This window comes from Mastacembelus armatus, chromosome 12 (genome assembly GCF_900324485.2).
Source record: "Mastacembelus armatus chromosome 12, fMasArm1.2, whole genome shotgun sequence".
Taxonomy (NCBI): Eukaryota; Metazoa; Chordata; class Actinopteri; order Synbranchiformes; family Mastacembelidae; genus Mastacembelus; species Mastacembelus armatus.
This window is the reverse complement of record NC_046644.1, coordinates 5,848,073-5,875,990: the sequence shown is the minus strand read 5'-3', so window position 1 is coordinate 5,875,990 and position 27,918 is coordinate 5,848,073. Positions and strand designations below refer to the sequence as shown.

The 27,918-nt window shown below is 38.9% G+C and overlaps 1 protein-coding gene across 1 annotated transcript in view; it reads right to left on the bottom strand.

The window, feature by feature from the left end:
- whrna (whirlin a) overlaps nucleotides 1-27,918 on the bottom strand; it is a 122,405-nt gene that overhangs the window by 53,363 nt on the left and 41,124 nt on the right. Inside the window, exons 2-3 of the mRNA XM_026297896.1 lie at nucleotides 11,388-11,606; nucleotides 1,089-1,214 (exon numbers count right to left, since the gene is read on the bottom strand). Of these exons, the coding sequence (XP_026153681.1) occupies nucleotides 1,089-1,214; nucleotides 11,388-11,606 (345 nt within the window). The remainder of the gene's footprint in view (nucleotides 1-1,088; nucleotides 1,215-11,387; nucleotides 11,607-27,918) is intronic.

The following is a 27,918-nucleotide window of genomic DNA, read 5'->3' as shown; positions in this document are numbered from 1 at the left end:
AAAGAGAGCTGGGCTAGGCTCCAGCAGATCCCTGTGACCCTAAATAGGAATAAGCAGGTATAGATAATGAATGGATGAGTGAATCTTAAAGCAATCTTTTAACAGCCTATATTGTAAATTGACTAATTGACAAAAATAGCTTAAAAGGACATGTGAGTGTGAAAAGCAAAGATGATGGCGTGTCTACTCTATGTTTTCATGCACTGTAACAGATTATCAAAGGAAAGTTCACTACTGGTCAGAGAAGCCTTTGTTCCAGACAGAGTGAAGAGTCATTTGAGGAGCACATCTCATCCACACAGATGAATACAGGCTATTCCATTAATTAGAGAGATCTAATCATTATCAGGTCCAGTGTTGATAAACCCTGATCTGGGATGGCTAATTAACACTTTTAATGTATTATATCAAAATCCCCACCAGCTGTTTTGTACCTGCCCCCTATGCTCTGACCTCTTTGTAAGGAGAGCAGGTGAAAGGAATAATTTCCAGCTCAGACATCAATGCTTTTGCAAAAATGAAAAATATAGTAACTACAGAAACTACATTCTTTGAAAATAATTTCTGTGTGCATGCTGAATTACCCATCTTATTTCTAGTAACCCACTAATATTGTGCTCAAAGCAGCAGCAGAGCTTGTTACCAAATTCTAAGATTTTACTGGGTAGTTAAGGTAAGTAGTATCAGATCAGATGATTGTTAGGGCACTGCTTACTGTTTCAACATATCTGGTGATATTTTTAAGAAGACTGCAGGGGTTTGCTCTGTGGTTTTGGCTGTTTTTCAGTAACTGCTATGTAGCTTGATTGAAGTGTTTACAGTCAATTCAATTAGGACAAAAATCATTTCTGTCCTAATTCTGCAAGGTCTATAACATAACATAAGGCCGAGGCACTAGAACTTTAACAAGTGTGCTGAAAGCTTCAGAAATGGAAGAAGACACTAGTGACAGGGAGTGTTTTCATTATGTATTCCCCAGCAAGCTCACCAAAGAACACTTCTAATATGAACTGTCACAGATTTTTATGTTAGATCAAAGTGAGACAGTATGTATGAGACAGCAAGTGAAAGATAAACTGATGTGATACCTTAAGTCCTCCACACTCCGCTGCTGATCCCTGGTCCACTCCAGTGATGTAAATACCCAAAGCATATTCTGCTCCGCCCCGGATCATTAGACCAAGAGAGCGGCCGTCATCCAAAACCAAGTTGACCTATTAAAGACAGAGCGACAGAGAAGGAAGGCATATCTTACACAGACAATTCTCAAATATGATCTTGAATGGCATGATGCAGTCATTATGCGGTGCTTGACAAGCTGCCAGAGTTGCCCGTGGTGTCGAGCTGTTATTCATGGGAAAGGGAGACGTGAAACGCAGTGCATAGAGAAAATAATGCTCCTACTCTGAGCTGAAGTTTGCTAGCAGAAAATATAGTTACTGGAGCTACTCAGATGTGGTGACTCAGAGCCAGTAATGAGGAGACTAAATCCGTTCTGATTAGAGGAATGACACTTTGAATTGGTCAGTCAGTGTGTTTACAAGGCTCATCCGTGTCAGTCCCTCTGATCAGCAGAGCAGACAGTATCAACACTTTGAAATCAAATAATCTACCATCCAGAATTATTGGAGGCTGAACAGATCTCTGCTACAGCACCCAATTAATTACAGGCTATTGCTGCAGAGAGCTAATGATACTGTACCTACACAATACACATAACCTAATAATTAATCCAAGTTTCTGCATTTGTCTCAGATGTTAACATATTGTTTAATCCTGTACTGTTCTGACTAATTTTAGATCTTTTGTGTGTAAGTGTAGAGCATATAATAACATATATACTACACTAACTGTTTTTTAAGCAGTGCTGGTCACCTCAGCAAGGATTTGATACATTTCACAGAGTGGGCCTGACATGTCTGACAGACAATGCTCATCCATGGCTCAACATACACACGTCATGCAGTTATCTCACTTTATGCTCTATCCTCAAATCTACACAGATATACCCTGAAGTTGCCATCACTTTAGCTGGAACTGTGGCTTTCTGCAAATTATATTATACCATTTAATGAACTCAGTTTTGTGCTGTGATTATGTCAGACTTACATTATTCAGTATAAAATGCCTGCTCTACATATGAACAGTGGTACAGGTATAGATGTTAACCTCTCTCCCTGCCTGTATCTAAGAAAGCCTTTAAAGGATTTGGGCCTATTTGTGGTCTGTTCTGGAGGCTATAGAGTTAAATGAAGGGTTCATTTCTCCGAAAACTGGTTGATCCTAAGCCACTGGCAGTGACTCTGGCAGGTATAATATGCTTGTGATTGTTTGGAGCCTCTGCATTATATCATCAAGGTTTGCCCTTAACTTGGCAGCCATTTGTTTTTGCCCTGAAGCCTTTAAACCCCTAATTTTTTAATATCAAAGCCAGCTTTGCTCTAGGCATACACAGTGCATGCTGATGATGTCCAAATCTACACTTTATTATTCATATAATATAATAATTGCAATGTAGGTGCAATCATGTTATCATATCATATCTTTTTCAGTTTTTTAACACTGGGACAGTAACAAGTTCTTCACACACATACACTTATTTAATAATTACAGTAATTCATACATACCCAACCGTAACATCACAAGTAAAAGAAAAAAAAGAATTTATTATGCTGATAATAATTTAAATAGTTAATTACAATAGTTACAACAGATCAGTTACAAAAAGGCAGTGTAACAACAGTCTTTATTTGTACCCAAGATCAAATTTGTTTTGCAGCACGATAGATGGAAGTCCTCATTATTATCCGACTAAACACAGATAAAAACATATCACCTAAAATTCAATAACAATTATCTTAAAAAGAAAAATTTAAAGATTAAAAAATAAATTCTTCACAATTCTTCTTTACTTAAATTCAAAAAATGAGAACTACTAGCGAAATAACTGAACAAGGTACAGTGCATTTCAATTAACTTTCCTTCCAGAAAACCTTTCCTTGCTCACTTGTTTGTGAGATAGCTAAGGGGGTATTTTCATATTTGTTTGTTTCACATCCGGGAACCATATATCTTCTACCAGATGGAAGAAAGCTAAATTTCTTGTGCAAAGGATGTTTGCTGTCTTTCATAATAGTCGCTACAATCCATGGTACCTTCCAGATATACAAAGACATTATGTATAATTGTTCCTCCCCAATCAATCCACGAGCCCACTTTACAATGTGGGTTGTGTCGCCTGACCAACCCATGAAAACAATGAATAGGACAATGTGGGCTCATTAAAAGCCTAATAGAACATTTCCAGCAAGATTTTATTAATGTGAAAATTTGATAATTTCCTGAGACAATACAGCCACTGTAGCACCTTTTTATAAGCCGTGACACAATATTCCTCAATTTTAAGCATTTTGTCTATTATGGTTCCTATTTGGTTTCCATTTATTACCGTGTTAATGTAGTTGTTATTATCCATTTCCAAGTCTACATTCACGTCTTTAGTCTTCTCAGTGTTTAGGAGAAGGAGTCTGTGTCAGATCATCAATTATTTGGCCATGTCCCAGTTCTGCCTCTTCTAATAAGCTAACCTCGGAGTCATCTGTGTCCTTTATGACTGTTCCATTTTTTGTGTTTACTCTGACAGATGATGGTGTACTGTCAGAGATATTGAAAGAGCAGGACCCAAATGCAGACAGTGGGAGGCAGCAAGTTAACAGGTCTCTACTAAAAGGGATAGTGTAGGGAAGGGCTGCTCCAGGGAACCTGGACTGCAGGACAGGGAAACAGACAGGTGTAACAGATATTTAACCAAGGGTTGACTGGGGGTCCAGGCAGGTGGCATTCATGTGGAGAACTAACAGGACAGGCAACAGACACGGTCGAAAAGGGAACAAATGGCAGAAATGACTCAGGAGTGCATAAATCCAGAGACTCATAATACTTAGACAACAGGAGTGATGTGATATGATCTGAACACGGAGTGACTGGGGCTTACATAGTTACAAGGAGGGAGACAACACGGCACAGTTTGAAACAATCTAATGACCTAAGAAACAGAACAGGAAACACTACAAAATAAGAACCATGGGTCAGGAAATACACGCTGATTGTGACATGTAAAGAATAAGCAATAAAGGTGAGAGTACCTGTATCTATACTTGCTGTGAGCCCACTGAAGAGATGTTCTTATCGGACTGACACCCATATATGCAAACTGCACTGGATTGATTATGGGTTGAGTCATCTTAATATATTTAACCCAGCTAATTTCTCAAATACAGTACATTTATAAAAAGTGATGTTAAATAGACTGGTCATAAATCATTTATCGTTGTCAGGGACCTGGTCTTAGGGGCTGGAACTACAGTGGAATCCTTCCACATATTGGGTATATGCTGAAAAGACTCATTACAAATTAACACGTTGGCCGCGATGGCTGATGCAATAAGTATGACCACTGGGCGTCATCGATCGAAGGAAAACGATCTCAACACACATTGGTTGAGGCTATAGGTTCTAAAACCAAAAACAGAAAGCGCTGCCGTGAATGCTATAACATGATTGCCTTCAATGAGGGAAGCGCTGTGGCAAGAAGGAAAACACGCAGAGTGAACACGTACTCTAATGACTGTGACGACAAGCCACCCTTATGTGTAAACTGTTGTAGTGTCAAGCATTCAAAATAACTAGTTAGCACATTCATGAAAACAACCAGACTTTACTCTTTTTTTCAGTAATTTCATTTGATTGTCTGTGTTGAAGCATAAACTGTGTTTTAGAGGCTTCATGTGATTTTTTTTTCAAACATATTCTCAAATGAATAAAATCTATGGGTATTTTTCTTTCAATTTTGCTACTTTGTTTATTTTATCATTTTGTATTGGTCTACAAAGGATATGAACAATATTGAATTGAAACCATGAAATTTCACTACTTGAATGAATGTTGATTTGAGACCTATACTTCTATTAATTGAAACCATAAATAAAGGTATTTCTTCATATTTTTATTTATTCCAGACCTTCCTCTATCAGTAGAGACTGTTGTCACAAGCAATTTATGAAATTTTTCTAAGATATAATTATTAAAAAATAAATAAATAAATAAAGGTGTGCGCCACATATGGTACACATCGCGATGTTGGAAAGTACACTGTGTACCAAATATGGCGCACATCGCGACCAACTTGTTAAGGTGAAAATTGGGCTGAGGTAATTTCACTATTTTTTAGGGAAATAACATCATTGACATAACATCTGGGTCTTATTTTTATTATTATTACGCTTCTTTTCCTTTCAGCTGCTCCCTTCAGGGGTCAGCACAGCCAATCATCTGCCTCCATTTAACCCTATCCTCTGTATCCTCCTCACCCACACCAACTCTCCTCATGTCCTCCTTCACTACATCCAAGAACCTCCTCTTTGGTCTTCCTCTAGGCCTCCTTCCTGGCAGCTCTAACCTCAGCATCCTTTTACCAATGTATTCACTGTCCCTCCTCTGAACATGTCCAAACCATCTCAATCTGGCTTCCCTGGCTTTTTCTCCAAACCATCTAACATGAGCTGTCCCTCTGATGTCCTCATTCCTGATCCTGTCCATCCTCGTCACTCCCAGAGAGAACCTCAACATCTTCAGCTCTGCTACCTCCAGCTCTGCCTCCTGTCTTTTTCTCAGTGCCACTGTCTCTAAACCAGACAACATTGCTGGTCTCACCACTGTCTTGTCCACCTTTTCTTTCATTCTTGCTGACACTCTTTTGTCACACATCACACCTGACACTTTCCTCCACCTGTTCCAACCTGCTTGCACACGTCTCTTCACTTCTTTTCCACACTCTCCGTTGCTCTGGACTGTTGACCCTAGGTACTTAAAATCCTCCACCTTCTCCACCTCTACTCCCTGTAACCTCACCGTTCTACTTGAGTCCCTCTCATTTACACACATGTACTCTGTTTTACTGCGGCTAGCCTTCATTCCTCTCCTTTCCAGAGCAAACCTCCACCTCTCTAGATTTTCCTCCACCTGCTCCCTGCTCTCACTACATATGACAATGTCATCTGCAAACATCATGGTCCAGGGAGATTTCTGTCTAACCTCATCTGTCAGCCTGTCCATCACCACAGCAAACAAGAAGGGGCTCAAAGCCGATCCTTGGTGTAGTCCCACGTCCACCATGAACTCCTCTGTCACCCCTACAGCACACCTCACCACTGTCTTACAGCTCTCATACATGTCCTGCACCACTCGAACATACTTATCTGTCACTCCAGACTTCCTCATACAAAACCACAGCTCCTCTCTCGGCACTCTGTCATACGCTTTTTCCAACTCTACAAAGACACAATGCGGCTCCTTCTGGCCTTCTCTGTACTTCTCCATCAGCATTCTCAAAGCAAATATTGCATCTGTGCTTCTCTTTCTTGGCATGAAACCACACTGCTGCTCACAAATGCTCACTTCTGACCTCAGCCTAGCCTCTACTCTTTCCCATAACTTCATTGTGTGACTCATCAGCTTTATTCCTCTGTAGTTTCCACAACTCTGCACGTCTCCCTTGTTCTTAAAGATGGGCACCAGTACACTTCTCCTCCATTCCTCAGGCATCCTCTTACTCTCCAAGATCTTGTTAAGTAGCCCAGTCAAAAACTCTACTGCCACCTCTCCTAAACACTTCCATACCTCCACAGGTATGTCGTCAGGACCAACTGTCTTTCCACTCTTCATCCTCTTCAACGCCTTCCTCACTTCATCCTTACTGATCTTTGCTACTTCCTGCTCCACAACAGTCACCTCTTCTACTCTGTGCTCTCTGACATTTTCCTCATTCATCAACTCTTCAAAGTATTCCTTCCATCTTTCCATCACACTTGTGGCACCTGTCAACACATTTCCATCCCTGTCCTTGATCACCCTGACCTGCTGCACATCCTTCCCATCTCTGTCTCTCTGCCTCACCAACCTGTACAAATCCACCTCTCCCTCGTTAGTGTCAGACCTATTATACAAATCCTCATATACCCTTTGTTTGGCCTTTGCCACCTTTATCTTCCATTCCTCTTTCCATCCACACCATGATAAAACAGCTTGAATCTATAGGCCTTGCTACCTTTCCACCTGGTCTCCTGAACACACAAGATATCCACCTTTCTTCTCTCCATCTTATCAGCCAACTCTCTAGTTTTCCCTGACAATGTTCCTCCATTCAAAGTCCCTGCTCTAAGTCCTACACTCTGTCTTTGTCTACGAACACGCCTTCCTCCTCTTAGTCCAATTTCCACTGGCACCCTGTAAGTCAACAGCACCAGTGGTGGTCGTTGTTAACCTGGGCTGCGACCAATCCGGTATGGAAGTCATATCTGTGATTCGCATGTTTGATTTGGCTTAAATTTTACGTCGGATGCCCTTCCTGACACAACCCTCTGCGTTTACTTGGACTTGGGACCAGCACATGAAGACACTGGATTCTGCCCCCCTGTGGTTGCATTTTTATTATTATTATTATTTTTAAAAAGCCTTCACATACCTTTCTTTAATTTTGAGTTAGTGGTCATCTTTAAATGAGCATTTAAACTCCTCCACCTCCTGAGTAAAGCATTAGCTAAAATCACATCAAGGAAATTTTTTTGTTCACCTTGCTGTTTTCCCTCAAAAAAGACAAAGGAAGACGGTGAGTTTGTTTGCCTGAGGTTACCAGGCCAGGAGTTTTACACCTGAAGGTCTCAGACAGCAAAGATCGCTTCACCTTTAGTGACAGGTGGAGATTGTAGAATCATTAGTAAGACCCTGCCAGAAGCTCTCAGGCAGCGATCAGGCTCAAAGGGAGTCAGCATATCACAGACATAAGCAGGAGTCTGACCATTCAAAGCCTTGAGAACATGTGCCAAAATCTTAAAATCAGTCCTGACACTCATGAGTATCCAGTGAAGGGCAGCCATGAGTGGTGTGATATGGTTACTTCTCTTTCAGCATGTTAAAAGCCTGACAGGAGCATTTTGTTTCAGCCGTGTCTTTGAATGATTTGCCTGCTGATACCAGAATAAATCACATTGCAGTAGTCCAGTCTGAGGAGGAGATTAAAGCAGGGATGACCTTTGCTAGATGAAAGGAATGATCCTCTGTTGTTCAAGTATCACAGTTTGATATTGCACGACTGCACAACTTTAGTCGCCTGACTATCGAAGGGCAACTCTTAATACATTTACACATTTAGCATTTGTAGGTTTTGTCTCTTTTGTTTTCTTATTGATATTCATTTTTGTGTGTCCAACATACTTGGAAGTAAAGCTGATTCTGTGTAAGAAACAACTACCATATTTCAGGGCCTGCGTTTTAACATCATTAAATAAAACACAAAGACAATGAGATATTATCAGTGCTTCTAGTTCTGGTGGCAGAAGTTGTAATTCTAATCATTTGTGATTTGATCATTCAACTGCAGGAAATGAAAGCTCACATTGTCCAGTTGCAGAGGTTCAGCAGTGGATTAGCTATGCCAAATTTTAGTTCTATAATTTTACTCCTCATTGAGGCTCTTCATTATTTGGATTGACCCTAATGTGGCTTTCTCTTGCCAAGATGTAAAAGGGGAATCAGTTGCACCCTGGCAACTACAAGATGGCACATATGCAAATACGTTTATTAAACAATCTTGGTTTCATCCCTGTCATTTCCCTGCAGATGTAGGTCTGGGATCTGGCACAGAAATTTTACTTTGTTTCGGTGCATATGATGCTTCTATTTTAATAACAGCTGGCTGCTTATTGGAATTAAGCCAGTCACCTTATCTCAGTAGGAATATGGAGGCATACGTGTTCTCTGTGACATTTATGTTCGACATGGAAAGTAGTTTTAATTACTAGACTCATCCTTCTTTTATTGGCACCACAAAACAGCTCTTAATGGCTATTGCCTTCTCAGTCTCCAGTCATTCATTATGGACTTTTTCTAGTGTTTGTCTGCTCTGAAAACAATGTTTGAGACCAGTGCATTTTGAAATGGTTTGTATTGTATATGGTGTAGTGAATGAACTTGCCAGTGGATGTATAAACAGATAAACCAAGTCACTTCACCTTACTAATATCATCCCAGCCAAAGACTGTGGTCACTTTGGAGAGTGTTTAAAGGAGTGAAAAGGTCTACATTTATTTTCAGCTTGTTACTGACATGACAGCATGTTGAATACTTTGTAAGAGATGGGAATCACCTCACAGTTTCAGAGGTGCCAGTCTACATCACCTACAGTATAGGAAAGTACAGTAATAGCAGCAGCTGTTTTGGCTTTCAGGTGCCACGTACAGTATCAAAGACACCAGCTCTTAACATCAACACCCAAATATACTCAGTGCGGTTCTCATATCTCTGCACTGTTAACTGGTACAATATCGAATTGATTTACAGATTTTAGTGTTCTTTTTTAAGGTGCTAAATGGTCTAGCACTTACGTATCTTATGGAACTTGTGTACATGCCGGCATCTGTGGTTCTCCAACCAGACTGAAGTTTTGAGAGTGGGGTGACAGGGCTTTTGCTGATGTCGCTCCTGGACTCTGGAACTGCTTAGCTCCACAGATCTGCTTCTTCACTGACGTAAGTGTTTTTATACCTCTGCACTGATGATATGTGTGTGTTTATGGGTTGTCAGTTCATCAGTCTGTACATCCCATTCTTGTCAACACAATATCTCAGGAACACCTTGAGGGAATTTCTTCAAATTTGGCACAAGTGTGTACTTAGACTCAAGGATGAACTGATTAGATATTTGGTAGTCAAAGGTCACTGTGACCTCGTGTCTGTCCTATTCTAGTGAACGTGATATGTCAGGAATGCCTTAAGGAAATTTCTTCTCATAGTCAGTGGTGTTGTACAGTGTAACATGCATGTAAAGCATAACTTGGCTGGTTGACAGAGGCATAAAACTGTAATGCGGTAATTCTAGTCCAATCTAAATTGAGTAATTTTTTGTACTCTGGCCTGCTTTAGTAGAACACTTTTCCTATTTACCTTTTTTTGTTACTGTTATGACTGTTCTGATATTTTACTTTACCTTTTGTTTTTGTTTAGTTTGTAGATTGTGGTTATTGATGCACTTTGGGTCAAAATAAGTTGTTTTTGAAAGTGCTATATAAATAAGAATTGATCTGATTTGATTCAAAAGACACTAAGACATTAAACAAACCACATGACACAGCACAGACGTTTAATTACTCCTACTACAGAACTGGTGACAAATCCAAATGAAAATGTTCAGACACAGACATAGATTTCCCCTCACGGTCAGCAGTGACCACCTGAAGATATCAGGCTGTTCATTATCTCCAACCATCAGACACACAGTTCAGGCAATTAGCTTTACCTTTTATTCTGTTTCTCTGTTTTTTAGCAGGATCCAAGAGGCTATAAAAGCCAAACTATCTACAGGCTTAATATTTTTGCAAAGTTATCTGCATGGCATTAACTACAGCCTGTATTAATGGAAGTAAAGCAGTTAAGATTAATGCATGGCTTTCAGCTGCTGAAAAATTGAAAGTTCTAGTATAATAAATCTTTTGAACAACTCTGACAGCGACTTCCCTGCAGGCGGATTTTTGGGGTGGATTTTTGTGGGTCTGAATGTCCAATTACTCTTAATAGTTTTTTATTTTTTTTTTAGCATCCATCATTTTTTTAACTAAAAGTAAATTATGGTAGTAAGACCAAGTCTTACCACTATAATTTTCTTTTAGTTGTTCTGACAGCTATCAGTCAGCATGCTCAGACATATTGGAAATAGATGATAACATGACTTGCTGATCCTTCAAAGTACCAAAATCCTCAACAGTAAACTGGGCATTGCAGATATAGCTGAGGCATGACAAATGCGTGGTCTATTGACTTGACTTATATAGCTTAACCTTCTATGGGGAGGTCTAGTGCCCTTAAAGTGCTTTACACTATTTACCTATTCACCCCCGTCACTCACACACACACAAACCTACAAGCACCCACACACACACACAGATGAAATGGCAAGTGGGAGCAACATGGGGCTCAGTAACTTTGCCCAAGTTCAAATGACATACGTAGCACTGCAACAATGACTTGTTCATCAGCAAAGCAAAACAATGCAACTGTTGCTCACTAAGGCTGAGCTTAATGTAGCTGGCCTTTGCAAGTTTGTCATAAATTTGAATCGAATTTTCTGTTTTAAAAAAAAAAAAAGATTTAAGAAAAACATCTATGTGGAGAGTGAATATAAGAGAGTGAAAGTGTTTTGAATATTTTAATGTCATGATCATCTATGAAAGATTTGAATTATCACACTCTCCCCTGGATACTAAGTGAAATCTCAGTTGTACTTTCAGAGCAATAAGAAAAACACATAGATATACAGCAGAAACACTAAAGTCTTACCTTTTTCTCGTCTCCTTCCTGCAGCAGCTGCATGTTGCTGCGTCGCTGGCTGTCATTTTTCCTCAGGGTGGCACTCCGATGCTCAGGCAGGTCAGGTGGAGGGGACACACTCCGACCCTGAGGGTCAACCCATGTATAAACATGGTTGGTGACATAGCCCCCAGGAATCCGCCCAACTGAACGCACAGACAGACAAAGCTTTTTACTGCCCTTCAGAACCTGAAGAGAGGAGAGACGAAATGAGAGGGAATTATAAACATAAACCCAACTGAAAAATGCGTAGTTCTCCATTCACAAATGACACACAACACATTTCTAGTGAAAACTGCTGTTGGCTGTGCCTCACTGCAATCCCTCTGCAGATCAATGTTCCTTGTAGTGTAGAAAAATCAAACTGAATGGGGTTGAAGATCTTGAAGGAATAATTCCCTGCTAAATAAATAATCATTTAATACAACAGTCACAAACGTTAATTTTAAACCCTTTAACTGTAAAGTTAAAGTCTGTGTGTTTACAGTATTAGTGTCAAATCTTTGAAACATTTTCAGCTTTGAATTGACAGAAAGGTGTTTGCATAAGAAAGTATCCCATTTTTGCTACCATCGGTATTTGTGAAAAATTACAGGACATCTGAGTAGGTATGATATCGTCCTCCCGCATCAACTGGAGGGTCTTCTAATGCTCCAACATCTTTACATTATCTGGTTCATGAATCACATACAGCAGCTTAAAATGTTGAACCACTGAGGTTAAAGTTAAAGGTAACCTGTGGAGAAATCTCATCTCAGCTGCTTGTACCATAGATGTAATTAAAACTCAAGCCTTGTGGACACTGAGGCAGAGGACCACTAAGTCAATATGTGAATATTTCAAGGTTAAGAGCTCAGTTTTTACCATCACAGTTAAGTACACAGCTCTCATTACTGCAGCCAAATCTCATGAATGTACGGTACATCTCAGCAATGTACATACTACTGCAGTGTGATTAAACAAAATGGCAAAATCTGCAAAAATAGGAGCGATATCAGCCCTCCATCACTAACATTCACATGCTTCTTAGCTCCACTGTGTGCAGCATCAGGGACAAGCAAACAGGAGTGGTTATTAGGTGCACCATTACTGGGTTATAATGCCAACTTCAATCATGATGAAGTGTACGCAACTCACCCAATTCAGATTTCAGTGGTAAGGTAAGGGTATGGGGTGTACATACCCTTGGGGTGTATGTACACCCCATACCCTTACATACATACAACCCATACCCTTGGGGTGTATGTATGTAAGGGTATGGGGTGTACAGGGCTGCCTCCACAGCCCTGTACACTGGAGCTTTTCTGGCAGGTCACATAAAATCTAAAATGCATCAATTTTTGCTTGCCATTCCAAAAAAAAAACTAAGCATATTGAAGCAGCTGTGTTAAGATAGACTGCTCAATAGAAATGAGTGCTATTACTCATTCAGGATCTGGATTTTTCTCTTGATGCTTAACATCAGTGCTACTGCACTTGAATGAATTCCTTATTCCTCATCTTTTTTAAGAGCCATAGCGCCATGTTTTTACTTGCCTTTTTAGGTTTGTCGCAGTTTTTATGTACTTAATAAAAACAGTAGTGCCAAAACATTGTTGTGTAGGTCACACTATGATAATGTATTTCTATTAGCACTTCGTGTTGACTCTTCTGTGTAACATTGGTGAAAAAAAAACTACCCATCTATCTTCTTTCGTTCTTTTGTCTTCTTCCTACTATACCTGCAAGGAATAATGAAATGCTTTTATTAAAATGCCTATCAACATATGCTCCAAGCAGCAACTCAAATTATTACATGTCAGAATGGTGTGGACTGCAGAGAACAATGAACCCACTGAATCAATTTCACAATCCTAAGTTGTGCTGAGAGATAATAACTACAAGACAACAAAACCCTGTCAGCACTGAAGATCACAGACTGGAAAAAGTATACAAGATAAATGTTTGGCAGCACATGGGCTAACAAATTCAAAGACATACTCTAGAAATACCTGCATACAGGAAAGGCACACTAAATCACAAACAGTGTGAAGACAAAAAGGGAAATTGCCTGTCTTTCAATTTTATCATTTTGCTCATGCCAAGCATCAGTTGGAATTGGTTCCAGCCCACAATGACCTGAATTGGACTAAAGTATAGGGAATGGATGGATGGATAAATAGTTGTTTTAGAGACGGATAGGAAGTATTTGATGGAGACCCTTCCGATGAACCTTTAAAAACAGAACTGAATTTTATTTGGTGATTGATCCAAGGACACTGGTGTCTCTCTTACACAGTTTGGCAAAAAGCTAGAGCTTCAGTTTAATTTATTTAGTGTACTATGCAGGCTATATCACAATGTGTGCTAGTCTGAGAAATGTAACTGCATTTAAAGGAAATGGAGAAAGAAAACAAAATGAGATGTGGGAATGCATGGAGAAAAAAAAGAAAGATGGAGGGTAATGGAGGAGGTGGAGGAAGGTCAGCAGGTTTAACAGGCTGGCCCATTCTGTGAATAAGAAACAGGCGTAATCTTCAAAGCAGCTGTGGTACAGTGGTCCTAAAGCATCGCCCCTGGAGGAAAGTGCTGTTCGTGACACTAGGCTGATGAAGCTCAGCCCTATTTGCAACAAACAGCACTAGGAAAATAATGGAATATATAGTAGAGCACAATGGGAAATGGCACCAGCAGGTAAACTGCCTTCATATGATGCCATGGAAAAAAATAAACAAAAGGCTCTTATGAGAGTCTAGGAAATCCATTTCACACACAAATGCTGACTGCAGAAAGCCTGGCAGTAAAGGCCAGTGATTTCCAGAAATGCCGAGTCATATACAGTGCTGTAGGATGAAGGTAACCAGCGTCAGGAAATGATTTATGAGACATGATGACTTAAGCCATAGAACCTGGTTATGTGAATAGTCTGTATTAATTGACTTCAGTGGTATCACAAACCCTTCTCAGTTGTACCTACATCTCCAAAAGTGTTGTAAACGGAAACTTTTTAGATGATGTGTAATAATCTGCATATATGATGGTTTTCTATTTGAAAAATTAGTTCATCAGTACAAGTAGGATGTCTACCCTGTCAGTGTAAAGAAGACCAGGTGGTGTACCTTCATTGAATATAAAAGCTATGCAAGCAGGAGAACTTGCATTTGTTGGAATCTGAGCAAACATTCATGTTTAAACTAATTTGAACTCTTATCTTTGTAATTAGCTTCTTAAGTACAACTTCATTCAGTATCTAAACTGCTAATGAAGGTAAATTAGGCGTGTGAGGGCCGCAGCACTCCAACTAAAAGGTTGTTTTTTTTTAAATAATGAAATCACTAACTGTGCCGTTAAGGTCACAAAATTTAGCTTGGCAACACAACTCCACTGCTTTTACGAGTGTTCAGATGGAATTATCTAGAGATATCCTGATAAGGTTTGGATTTGGACGGGGGTGGGGAGGTCTCTAACTCCACCAGTTTTTTGTTAAAATAATCTTTTTTTCAGTGATGGCAGATGATTTGGCTGTTGAAGCCATTCAATGTTAATTGTTCCTGCTAACTGTGTAAGCTTGATAAGTGAATACACATAACACAAAACCTCTGAGGGCATCAAAGGATTCAATCTCAGGACACAATCACAAAGAAGCCCATCAACCTGCTAACACATGGATCAGATCTTTGGAAGTCATACACAGCTGTGAAGTAGAGGAAACCAAGGAAACATCCAGGCAAATTGCCTTTCACCCCCTTTATTTACCACTGTCTGGAAAGACCTGTCAACCACAGGAGAGCTATTTTACACAAACACACACTGTCACACCATAGTGATTATTTCTAGAGCACAACTTCACAATAAAGGCCTACATGTTATGTTATGTGTATGTTTTGTCATACATTTGAAAAAGGTCAAACTTTTTCAAGTGGAAGAAAATCACCTAAAAGCCCAATGAGGTTGACAAGCAGGATGTTACATGTAAAGTGAGGACTTATGCAAACTTGATTTTAATTTATACAGTAACTTCACATTTTATGAATAACAATCACTGAAATGATCGATTAAGTGAAAAAAAAAACAACTGTTAAATGAACAATTTTACACAGTCACACAACAATCACATAAACAAATAGAACAGACAAAGTCGACCTGAGTATTAAATAACCTGCTCAATAAATAGAGAATCTGCAACCAGATATGTAGAGGGACAATGGCCTTCAAAGGTTATTTTCAAAAATCTTGGCTGCAGCTTTTTTTCTGACAAATGTAATCAGTTTTTTATACAGTGTGGACAGTGTTTGACCTTTAATGACTGTACTGGTGGCAGTATTAAAAATTCTCGCTCCACTAAGACTAGTGTGTCTTTGCACTTGATTTACAGGTGCTACACTCAGTTATAGTGGTTGCTGGAGTAACCATTTGGGCTAAATTTGGATTCTTCATCTCTAATAACAGTGTTAGACAATAAGATAATAATAAAAGCAACTAAGAAACCTGCATATATGACATAAATGATGTCACTTTGTGTCCGTCTGTATTTTTGTGGACATACAAATACACAGCAGGCACCAGTGACACAATCCTGTTGGTACACAATGCAAACAGAGTACAAAACAAAGAGCCAAGAAACAAAAGTTCAAGTATTTCTGTACATACATTAGCTTAAAAGTGGTTAGGAGATTAAAATGACTGATCACCCTTTGGTGGCACCGCTGCATTGTAGGTTTATTGTGTGTTTGTTCCATAACAACAGCCAGCAGTGACAGCAGGCGTGGTAAGCTCTCGAGAACAAGCAAGCTGTAACAAAAGTGGAATGTGTTTGTTTGATGGCTTGTTGGAAATGTGAATGCAGCAGAGAGGAAAGCAGATCTGTCAGCAGCATGAATGGATCATAGCCATCGATGCTATGCAGCGTTGGCACAATTTTCAAAGTCCAATCCATCTATCAGCTGCATGTGTTTGTTCCTTTGGGGAAAAGGCGAAGCGTATAACCGCCAACGAGTACGTCTGTGAGCCTGTAGATGAAGAGCTTCCCTGACACTGAGCAAAAGAAAATGAGTGCAAGAATCATATGTGCTTGTTTCCACATCACTTCAGTTTGCATGTGCCACTCTGAAACGTAGAGCCACACTGTGCTGGTTTCAAAGCACGCAGTGTGGTCAGAATACATTATTTAGGTTCCAGCACATTGGATCTGACATGAAAAGTCACTGTGGGATTTCCACTTTTATTATTATTTTTAGTTTGTGCTGACATCTTTGACAGGACATTTATAAACAGGTTGGACGTCAACCTTTTAAGAGAATGCAGTAATCAATGATCAAATCACGCTTTAAAAAGTCCCTAGGAAAGAAAAATAAGAATTAACCAACAAATATTAAACATGATAGCATTATTCACCTTTATATTAACTTTTTCAGTGATGTTTTGGGTTTATGTAAAAAAAAAAAGAAAAACTACAGTTCCTGTATTAGTCATTTCACATGGATCTACTCTAAATTCCCCCATATTAAAGGGAAAGTTAATTTTTATCAACCCCGGCTCTTCTCCTATTATTGTACTGTTTATTATGACTATATGTTATTTATGATAGCATTGCACTATATAGCTGAGCAACAGTCAATTTTATACCAACTATGCCAGTGAAGCCACCCCTCAAGTCTCTGTCCTGCATAGTGTCAGTGACTGAATGTTTTACAGCTTGGCTTTATTTTTACAATTTAAAAACTGGCAGCTGTAAAAAAATATTTTAAGGTGCTACTACTAGCACACAAACCTGCCAGTTTCAATCAATGTTCTTGCCAGAGCCTACTTTTCCCAAACCCCTAAAACAAAGACAGTGACTACACTGTATACTGACATATACCCACTGTGTGTACTGTTTTATCACATGTGTAAGACTGCACATGCACAAAGAGAAGCAGTTTGGGCCCCAAATGAAGTAAATACTTAGTAGGATTAATGAGTAATTGACAAGGCTGCCAACACATAGACTTAATGGAGCAAAGTCATCAATTGCAAGGATTAGCCCGAGGAAAACATCCACAATGTTCTGCTAAAGCTATCTCAGCTAATCCTCCCATTCCCCAATCCATCACTCACGTGTACCTCCCTTTAATTTAAATAAATGCCACAGACCACCTGCGCACGCACACACAGACACACACACACACACACACACACACACACAGACACAAACACACACACACACACACACAGACACAAACACACAGACACACACACACACAAACAGACACACACACACACACACACACACACACGCAGACACACGCAGACAGACACAGACACACACACACACACACAGACACACACACAGACACACGCAGACAGACACAGACACGCACACAGACACACACACAGACACACGCAAAATAAAAATTCATGTCAATGTGACCAACAGTCGATGTGCAGAAAAGTACAGCTGTAGTGATTAACATTGTATTATTTATAAATGCAATAGCATTTATAAATAATACAATGTTATTGCTAGTTATCATTTTAAGGTGAAGGGTGAGATGGATTGATGCAGGCTTTCTACAAATGACAGAGGTGGATACAAAATCAATAGATAGCTATTATTCACTGAGACCTGCCAACATTTTTTTTCCACAGTATTATACATAACAGTTGCATTTTTAAGTTTGGTGAACAAGATGTGAACACACTGTTGATCGTGGAAAAGAAGCCATTTCAGGATGGGTTCTGGACACCTGTGATAAGCACTTTGTCCCAAGTCTGTTACCATTCAATTAAAAAATAAACAAATTATTAATACAACAAAAAAACGTTCATCAACACAGAACCCATCTGTGCATCTGTTTTGACCACCATAAGGAGTTGAAATGTTTTTTTCTGGGGAAAATGGTGCTGTTGTTGACCTTTGAGATACTGTCCTGGATGTAACAATGGGTTCATATAAATAAACCTGATTTGCAAGTAACATGCAGCATAGTGCATCAAATATCCAAAAAAGAAAGTTCAGGATGTCCTTGCAGTGAAACAACATGAACTAACATGAAAGGTCTTAAAGGAGGCACACAGATGGCTAATAAGTCCCAATTTCACAGTAATCATGGACACGGAAGTGCCTGAAATTGAATTGAAAGGAAAAAAATAGCTGAGATCTACCCCCAACTCATTCTTTAACACCAAGTCATTAATCAGACTCACCTCCTACAGCTCCTCTCCTCCCTCCTGTATTGACCACCATATCTCTCAGAAGCTTATTTACGATGCCTCCGCCCAGACATAGATGCCAGATATCTTTCACCAATATTTACTCAGACAGACAGAGCATGAGAAAGAAAAGAGAGATAATAGAAGCTGCAAACCCCGATTCATTCATTGCTGTCTAGTTAGTTACATTCCCCTTGCTCTTCTTTGCACATGAATATGTATAATCTTGTTCTCTGGTTCATGAGGAACAGCCTCATTTGGCGTGCCTGTTTCAATCACCTGTGATGGATCTGTCACATTATTAGTAGAGAATGGAATAAAATTGGCACTAAACTTTAACAAGCAGCAGCAGGTGTGGTTTTAGTTTCCACAACAGAACAACGGGCCTAATCAAACGGATTCCACTTGAGCCCTCTTATAGTGTCTGTTTTCACTTTGATATCTAAATTGTCATCATTTTTCAAGGATGAAGCTCACCACTATATTAGTGGGAGGTGTCTTGTTCTAAACTGTATAAATTCTGATTTTGTGCCTGGAGGTGTTTGCAGCTGCTAATGCTCACACGAAATCAATTAAAGTGCTCCTCTGATCACCGCCGCATTGCTGTATGAGATGCCAAATGAGATGGTTTTAAGTAATCATTGCTGCTTTGGCTAGAAGCAAAGCTAAAGGACTTCCCACTACAAACTAAGTTATAGTAGTTGCAACAGTAAATTCAGAGGTACAAGGGCTGATGATGGTGAAAAAGTAAATTAGGCCAAATGTATTGTTTCATGACCTACAGAGCCATGCATGCCTCATTTCTCATTTTAAGCTTTTATGCTAAAGAACAAATTACATGATATCAGATTATATCTAAAAGATGACATGGTCTCATGTGACATTCCTACAGCATAACTTGCCTGTTTTGTTTTTTTTCTTTATTTGGTTGTTTTAGTTGCAGGATGCCTGTCTCTATGTGTCAGCCTTGTGATGGATAGGGGATCAGGCTGATGATCGGGCCAAGGTGTAGCCCAGCTCTCGGTGTCAGCATGTGATTTGCTCCAGCACCCCATGGTGCTCTACAGGATAAGCAATAGCTGATGGATGGAGGGGATTGCTTGCAAGACACTAGCAAAACATCTGATGAAAAATGTATCATCACCCTGTGGTCAGTAATAAACTATTACATTTTTATTCACGTCTTAACTATTAGAAATAAGAGGTTTATTTCCTGGCTTGTTTGACTTCTGGCAAACCTATTTTAATAGGCCCAACCTGTTTACTTTAACAGATACCTGAAAAACATATCTTAGTAGCTACTACAAATATTCAGTTGTTAAGAAGTTTGGTGCTTAAGAGAATTTTAAAATATAAGTATTGTTATCTTATCTTAAAATGTAACATATTTCATTATCAAACACTTGTAGGCATGGTGTATCAAAACTGATCGCCTCCAGTATCTATGGTACTGTAACATGAATTATAAAACTCAGTGGTCATGAGCCTGAGTAGCATGAAATGTTTAACAATTGACCAATTTTAAAGCTGAATATTCCCAGATAAGATAATATGTATCTGCAAAACACATGGAAACCATCACTGCCTGTTGAGGTACTTCTATACTGACTGATCTGGAAATACATGGGTTTGATGCTCTTTAGAGATTTCACAGCTGTAACCAGTACCATACACAACAGAAGAGAAGTAGAGGGTATAGTCTGTTGCTGAAGGACACTTTCCACAAACCCAACATATGTATTCACAGCTGAAAATAAACACACATCAGGGGTGAAACAAGTGACATCTCTGTCAGTGGGCGGCCTCTCTAACCAGCAAGCCATTTCGCTGCCCACAAATGTGAAGTACCAACAGACTCTCTATCTGAAGGTTTATTCACCTGCCCTCATTCCCTTAAGAGACCCTTCTGCTGGCAAGACATGAATTATGGAAAACAGGAACTACAGCACCTAGGCAGGCGCTAGTGCCTGTCTGAATAGTGTATAAGATGGTCTCATTATGCACCATTGTCTGTAAGTGTGTGTGAGTATTCATGTTTATGCGTGTTCTAGTGTGTCTGCATGTGGGTGCGGGGTTATCTTTGTTTTCAGGTGAGTTTGTGTGGGAAGATCAAAAGACTGCAGAGGCAGTAAAGTTTCGACTGTGGTACCTGGATAAGAAGTTTTCATGAAGAGCTGCCATGTGACTAACAAGTGTAGCATACACATGTGAATATGTAAACAAAATTTATGTTTGCATGTTTTCCCAAATAAATTAAAGTGCACTATTTTGTTGCAATATGGCTATCAAAACCTCTTCATGCTGCTGAGTGTACAGTCATTAGTTAATAAGTGTTTTATTGGTGTGCACTCTGAAGTAGTAAGCATCCTGGGTCCAAGATCATTGTGTGTCTGGTTGATATTGGACAACAATAGAGCCTGTGGCACATGAATAAGCTAAAGTCGGTTCTGGATTCACAGACCTTATGTACTTATGTAATTTATCACCTGTACTAACAGCTTCTCTACCAGCAAATATCAATATTAATATTATTAATATTCAATTTTAGATGCTACGGTACATGTAAATGAAGTGATCTATATTCTTTAATACACAAAGCATGTTGTTGGGCTTCTGTTACAGGGAACAGTGCAAGTGTGTTTATATAATCTCTGTGCTGGTTAGGACAGAACTGTCAATCACACACACTAGCCTGAACCCTCAGAGACTTGAAGTCAAAGGGAAGCTTTTTAATATTTCTCTGTCTTTCGTCTCATACTAAACATATAAAAAACACAGAGACTTACATGATTTTTACTACAGAGGTTTGATACCCACAGGTGACTCTATCCCACAGAAAGAAAATAAGCAGCTGCCAGCTTCACACTGGGCCTCCTGGGGACACTAAAATCACTGGGGACAATGGCATATACACTTTAGATAAACAGGCTCACACTGACACAAAAAGGTTGCTTCACAATGTTACTTTATGAAAGCAGATGTGTGCACACACAAACAACAAGCAGGTTACAACAAAGCTACCCTAACCTTTACCATAACCACTCCTTGGCTACCTGCCTACACCCGAACCCTAAACCAAGTTGTTGCTCTAAGATTCAATGATTTATATTGTGGAGACCAGATCTCACAGTGGGCTCCAGGTTTTGGATCCCCACAAGCATGCCCACACAGACACAGCACTCCTACACACACACACACGCACACACACACGCACTGCAGGCAACCTTTATCCTAGGTCACCTTTAATCTGCACAGCAGTGTTACCAAACAACACCAAAATAATTACTAAAATACAATAAAACTGGTGAACAGTGACATAAACAAAGGGTTCTGTGCGTGGAGTGTTATGTGTATCATTTTAAAGAGGTTTTTTTAAAGAGCAATTGTGTTTTCATAAATTAAACTGAACCCTTATTTTAGTAAATTACTTATAAATGAGCCCTTGCTTCTGTGTTTGATGGTGACAACACAGATTCCCTGTAATTTAACAGAAAGTTTGTAGCTCTGTGAGGCGGGACTTTGGCAAGAGGCTTTAAAAAAAAAAAAAAAAAAAAAAGTGAGTGCACTTGAGTGTACAAAAGTGCACAAGCATAAGACCATTTACCACTACCATCCTTGAAACCTGAACGACTACCATGGCTAAAAAATTAACTATTTGCAATTTATGTTTTTCAATAATCTTATAATCAGCATTGCATTTTCTCTCTATTTCTCTCTAAATCTTCAATTATATGAAGAAAATTCTTAGCTATAGTTTAAATAGAAGGTAGTGGGAAAGGCAAAGAAGCATTCCTCCTCCCCACCTAATGAATTTGTTGTCAGATCAGATCAGATCAACTGGCTACTGAAGCTACTCTTGTAGACATGACATTGATTTCTGAAGCTTTTCTCTCATATTATGAACAGCTAGCAGCATTTTTTTCCCCACATATTTACCAAACTAACATGAAAATAGGAAACGGTCTAAATTGATAAATTCACTAGCCAGAAGATCCCCCAGTGACCCTGGCAGCTCAACACAGTGCAATTTTGTGCTACAAAAAAAAAACAAAGAAAAGAAAAACAAAAAACAGTTTGTTTTCTTCTTTTTGCAGGTAGTTTCTGTGTTTGGTTGTGTTCGTTCTTATTGCAACATTTTCCCTAAATGCTGTGCCTGTGTTACCTAGTTTAAGTTGTTTTCTTAATTTGCTTGTGTTTGTCTATTTAATGTTTTCTTAAGTTGCAGTGAATTGAGCTCTCAGGGCCACTGTAGTTCAGGCTCTGTGGAACAACAAACTTTGAAGCATTATCACATGAATGCTGATCTTTTATATCTTAAAGAATGATGACAAACCTGGCTGATATAGCACAGGGTATACTGAAAAATGCTGAGTATAATTCTAAGGATATCCAAAACAAAATAATTGAAAAACTGGTAAACATTGTTCTTGAAGAGATCAGGAAAAAGTGTAGAAATGCTGGCTCTGCAAGGTTTTGCATAAAAAGTGATAGGACTAGGGGCAGGTGGAAAGTTGAGAACTTGTCCATCATGATTAGGTTTGTGTGTAATTTCATGCCTGAATGGGTTGCTTGACATCCTTCAGCTGGATGCTGAGTACATGTCCTCAACATGACAACATAGTTAGCCAGTGTTCTTCTGTACTACTCCTTCTTCTATAACCAGTGTGTCAGAGAAGTCTCAAAAGACTGCCTGAAACTTGATGGACAAGCCATTATAATGTGACAGTCCATTGTTGAGATTGAACCTTGTCAGAGATCTCAGAGGATGATGATGATTTGTGAACTGAAGCATCAGGCCTTTTAATCCAATTCAGACAATTTCTTTGAGATGGGCAGATATTTAGTGCAGGTGCTGGGTGTCTTTAACCCAGCAAATACAATTTTACATTCTCAGTCACTGGATATATTCACTGTATGTGAGGTTGATGGGGCATCTTAGAAGAGATTGGCAAAGATGAGTTCTGGACAGAGCTTTCTAAAGGCTCCTGCTGATTCACATCCTCCATAGAGAAGGAGAATATTGAGTAAACACCTTCATGAAAGTGTGGTGCTCTCAGCTGCAGGTTATACAGAAACTGATATCTGACCATCACCTCTCAGTTTCCTAAAAGATCCCCATTTAACATCCTTGACAGGGCCGTGTCAGAAATGAAAAACATATTTTCCAAAAAGAATGTAGACCTCATGACAAACATGTACCCAAATCCAGTGCATTTGTGGATTCCACCCTCGTTGGCTCTGTGGCAGACGATCTGAGTCTGAAAAATGTAATTATTATTGCAGCAAATGTCTAAATGAAACAGAGCAGCAGAGTTGCATAATTTGTATGTAACAGCTCTAATTGTTGTCAACAATCCTAATCCCCTGTTGTTGCACCATGTTACATAAAAGTGAGGTGATCTTGAGAAATCCATAACAAATACTTTAGACATGGATAAACCTGTAAGGATTTTTTGCCAAAGGAAACAGAAAACTAAGGCTATAGACAGATGGATGACAGAAAGACAAAAGAAATGTATATACAACTTTTAAATTGTACATATAGATTTTTAGGTTACCATTAAGTAATGGTAAGGAAATAAGGAAAAAAAAGTACTAGAAGGTGTTTTCATGTAATGTTCTGAGTTTGTTGATGGTTAAGTAAAGAAGTGAGAAAAAAATTCTGAAAAAGAAAAGAAGTTTTGTGTATGTTCTGATTTTTTAAGTGGAATTTCAAAATATATTTGATAAGTAAATTTTGTTTTATTCCTCATCAGGTTTTAGTTTTGACTTGGACTAAGTCTACCTTCTAGTTTGGTAAATACTGGCTAGATTATATCAGGACAATTAGTTTTATTTGAGAACTAGGATGATCCACTGACGATAAAATTTATGCGTCTAATGTTAAAATCTGTGCATAATTTTAAATAATGGATAAAAGCTTTAAGTTTTCCAAGTTGTTTTTGTTATCCCTTTTCAGTTTGAGTCTGAAGGAGACTTCTTCCAATTTTTTATATTCTGGAAAAATATCAGGCCTGGGACCCTTCAAAATCAACAAAAGTGTATGACTCCATTACAAAGCAACTTGGATCACATGATCCAGTTCTACTATCTGACCAATCACACAACTCTAGCCATACATGATATGAACTTGCAACACTGCAGTTACCACTTGGGGTCTTGTGGTAAAATGCATGGGCTTCACTGGGATATCTGACTTCTCTTACATACTCTCCTTACGCTAGCTGCCCTCTTGTGACAAACCTGGGAGTTGTCTTAAAGGAATTTCTAATGCTAGGGTCCGTTGCCATATTTCAATGTTTATGGATCACTTTTTTTGACAGATTCAAAGAGAGGACTATATGTGAATACCAATGTGATATTAGGGCGAATATTGGTAGCAGAGGAGAACAAGATGCTGCTAAACCCACAGACTGAACAGCAGTTGCCCCTAATTTTCCTCCTGGTCTTTCTTCCCATCAGCCACAGTGAGGCATTCAGGAAGAGCCCAGATAAAGTTCCAGATAGACCATGGTGAGCCTTCTGGCTCCTCTTAAAACTCAGGATAAAGAGAAGCATGAACAGCCAAGCATTACACAAGCGTTCAAGTAATAAACAAGCCTGATCATCCTCTGCCAAAAATGCCATCACAGTCTAGTTAATCTACTCTCCGCTGAACAATCTTGACAAGAAAAGTCTTTCTGAAACAGAGTTTTGACAGGATAAAGCTGCATCATCAAAATAAAAGGCTGAGAACAAGAATAAGTGCCTGTTCGAAGAAATCCTTAAAATACACCTTGTTTATGGGCACTCTTGCCCCCTCGTGCCTGGCAAGTTAAAAGCCATTTAGAGCTCTTATTCAGTATGAGTTTAAGAACATACTGAAGCTTTTTATGGGGCCTGTAGTAGGCTGGGCATGCAGTCAGAAAACTGCAGTCAGCACTAATAAATAACCATGGCTCAGGATCAAGTAGATGTTGGTGCCATCCAGGTCCATGGAGGACACTTAAGCATTGCAGCCAATTAAAATATGTGGCTGAGTGGGACAGGTGGTGATGAATAATGCTACACCTAACCAGAGGATGTCTTAGCGATTTCCTCAAGTTGGCCAACAGTGTCTACCTTCATCAAGCTGTTGCATGGGGTTAAATGAAAGGAACAGAATCTTCCACTGAAGAAAATGTCTGATGATACCTTCATCTTGTTAAAGCCACTTTTGTTTGCTTGTTTCACTTTAAGAGAAAGTGATAACCCATATCTTAACCAATGTCCATGACTTCACTAGACCCCAACCATAAAGATGTCAGATCAGAAAACACTCAACTAAGTCTGAGCAGAGGAATTTGTTTCTTTTATCAAGGCACAAATGACTTTATTGCTATTTAAGTACCATGTAAGGACTTCTTAAAGAGGTTTTTAGAGAGAGGTACAATGGTTTGGGATAAAGAATGAAGACACGCCTCCATCTGCACAACTTTAGTGATGTATGGAGCAGAGTTATAGCAAGCTGTGTGTACACATTAAAGCTATACAATGTGTAAATATAGCACCCATCATCAACATACAGGCAGATTGACAATCAGACTTAACTGTCATTTCAATCAACTTCATTGATTAAGACTCACACTGCTTTCACCTCATTTTTACAGGCAGGTTCTGCCTGACAAGCTACACTAGGTGTAGATTTCAAAACTGTTCTGTCAGACTGGACAAGCTCATTCAGCTTGTGTACCTGAAGTGGGTGGTAAATCAGTGGTTTGGAACCAGGGTGACTCTGCATCAGGTTCTCCCCCAGAAAAAGGACAATATACATTATTTGTAACTATTCTCCAGATTTCTAACCTGATACCTCTTTCTAAAAGGACAACGCTTAAAAAAAAAAAAAAAGAGCAAAAAAAAGAAGAAAGCTCATGGTTTGGAGTAAAATTACTATCTTGTTAGACAGATAGACATTAATTTTATCATAGTTAAAATGCCATCTGGAATGATGAGTTAAATTATCGAAGAGCACAGTGAAAATTTTATTCCCCCGCTCTCTCTGTAATCTTATAGTAATCTTATAGTACTCCCATGTGACTTGGGCTCACAGCATTTTCCATGAGCAGCTGAGCCAGAAATTGTGCAATTTTGAATCACTATTAGATTTTTTTTCCGTATAGCAGCACTATTAAAATCTAGACTCAAGCAATTCAGCACCTCAACCGAGTTAAACACTTGTGAAAAAGATAAATTAAAATCAAGATAACCCATCTGCAGCTTCTTTCTGCACAAACACACTGCAGTACACACAGAGCAAAAATTTAACAGTAAATACATCATAAGGCCTTATGAATAACATGGTTAAAAGTGCAGCAGATGTAAAATACAAGGAATGTTCATTATCTGCATCATCATCCTGTTATACTGCAACAATAGGCTTACACAACTGATCCATATGGGTTGGGGGAGGATAGGGGACAAATGATGTTAAAGACTTAAGTAGTGTCACATTTCCAGGTGAACCAAAGCAAAAAAGCCAGACAACTTCTGTGAAAATGAAATGGTTTAAAACTGAGCTAAAGCTGACAGTTACTTCCAACTGATATCTGTTGTGAAATATGCAGGGGACCTCTGCCAAAAAGGACTACAAACATGTTTTTCACTATTTCAATAGGTAACATTATAATCATACCATCAACCTATACACCGTAGAAATCCATAGTTTATACTCTCAAACTTATGACAAGCTCAGGTGACAGGATTCACATTTAAGATATCTGTAATGTATTTATGACTGTGACTACTTATGATTTAAAACTTCTGCAATGACATTTTGACTAGTAAGAATTGCTCATTGACTTGAATAGCGAAACTACTTTAAGATATCTACAATTCAACTAGTCATGTCATTGTAGATACCTTAAATTACAGTTGTGACTAGTCATAAATACATTACAGATATCTTAAATGTTAATTCCACCGGTCAAATAAATGCTAAAACTGCAGTGGTGATGTCATTTCGGATATCCAAAATGGAATTGTGACTAGTCAGAATGTAATTGTATATATCTGAATTGCAATTACAGATATTCAAGTGAAATCTAATAATAAAACAGCTTGCCAAACAAACTAGCAACTAGCCTCACAAACAAACAACTAGCCTCATCCATCATACGTGGATGATTTAACAAACATGGTGAATTCCTCATTAATGGTATTAAATATACACATGAATATTTATCTGTATCGATTAATATGAAAAAAAAAAGATATTTTTTGACATATTACCTAATACTACTGCTCCCTACTCTGCTCTGCAATGCACTGCTCACCAAGGAACTTGCTGCTGCCACTACTACTGTTTATTTTGCAT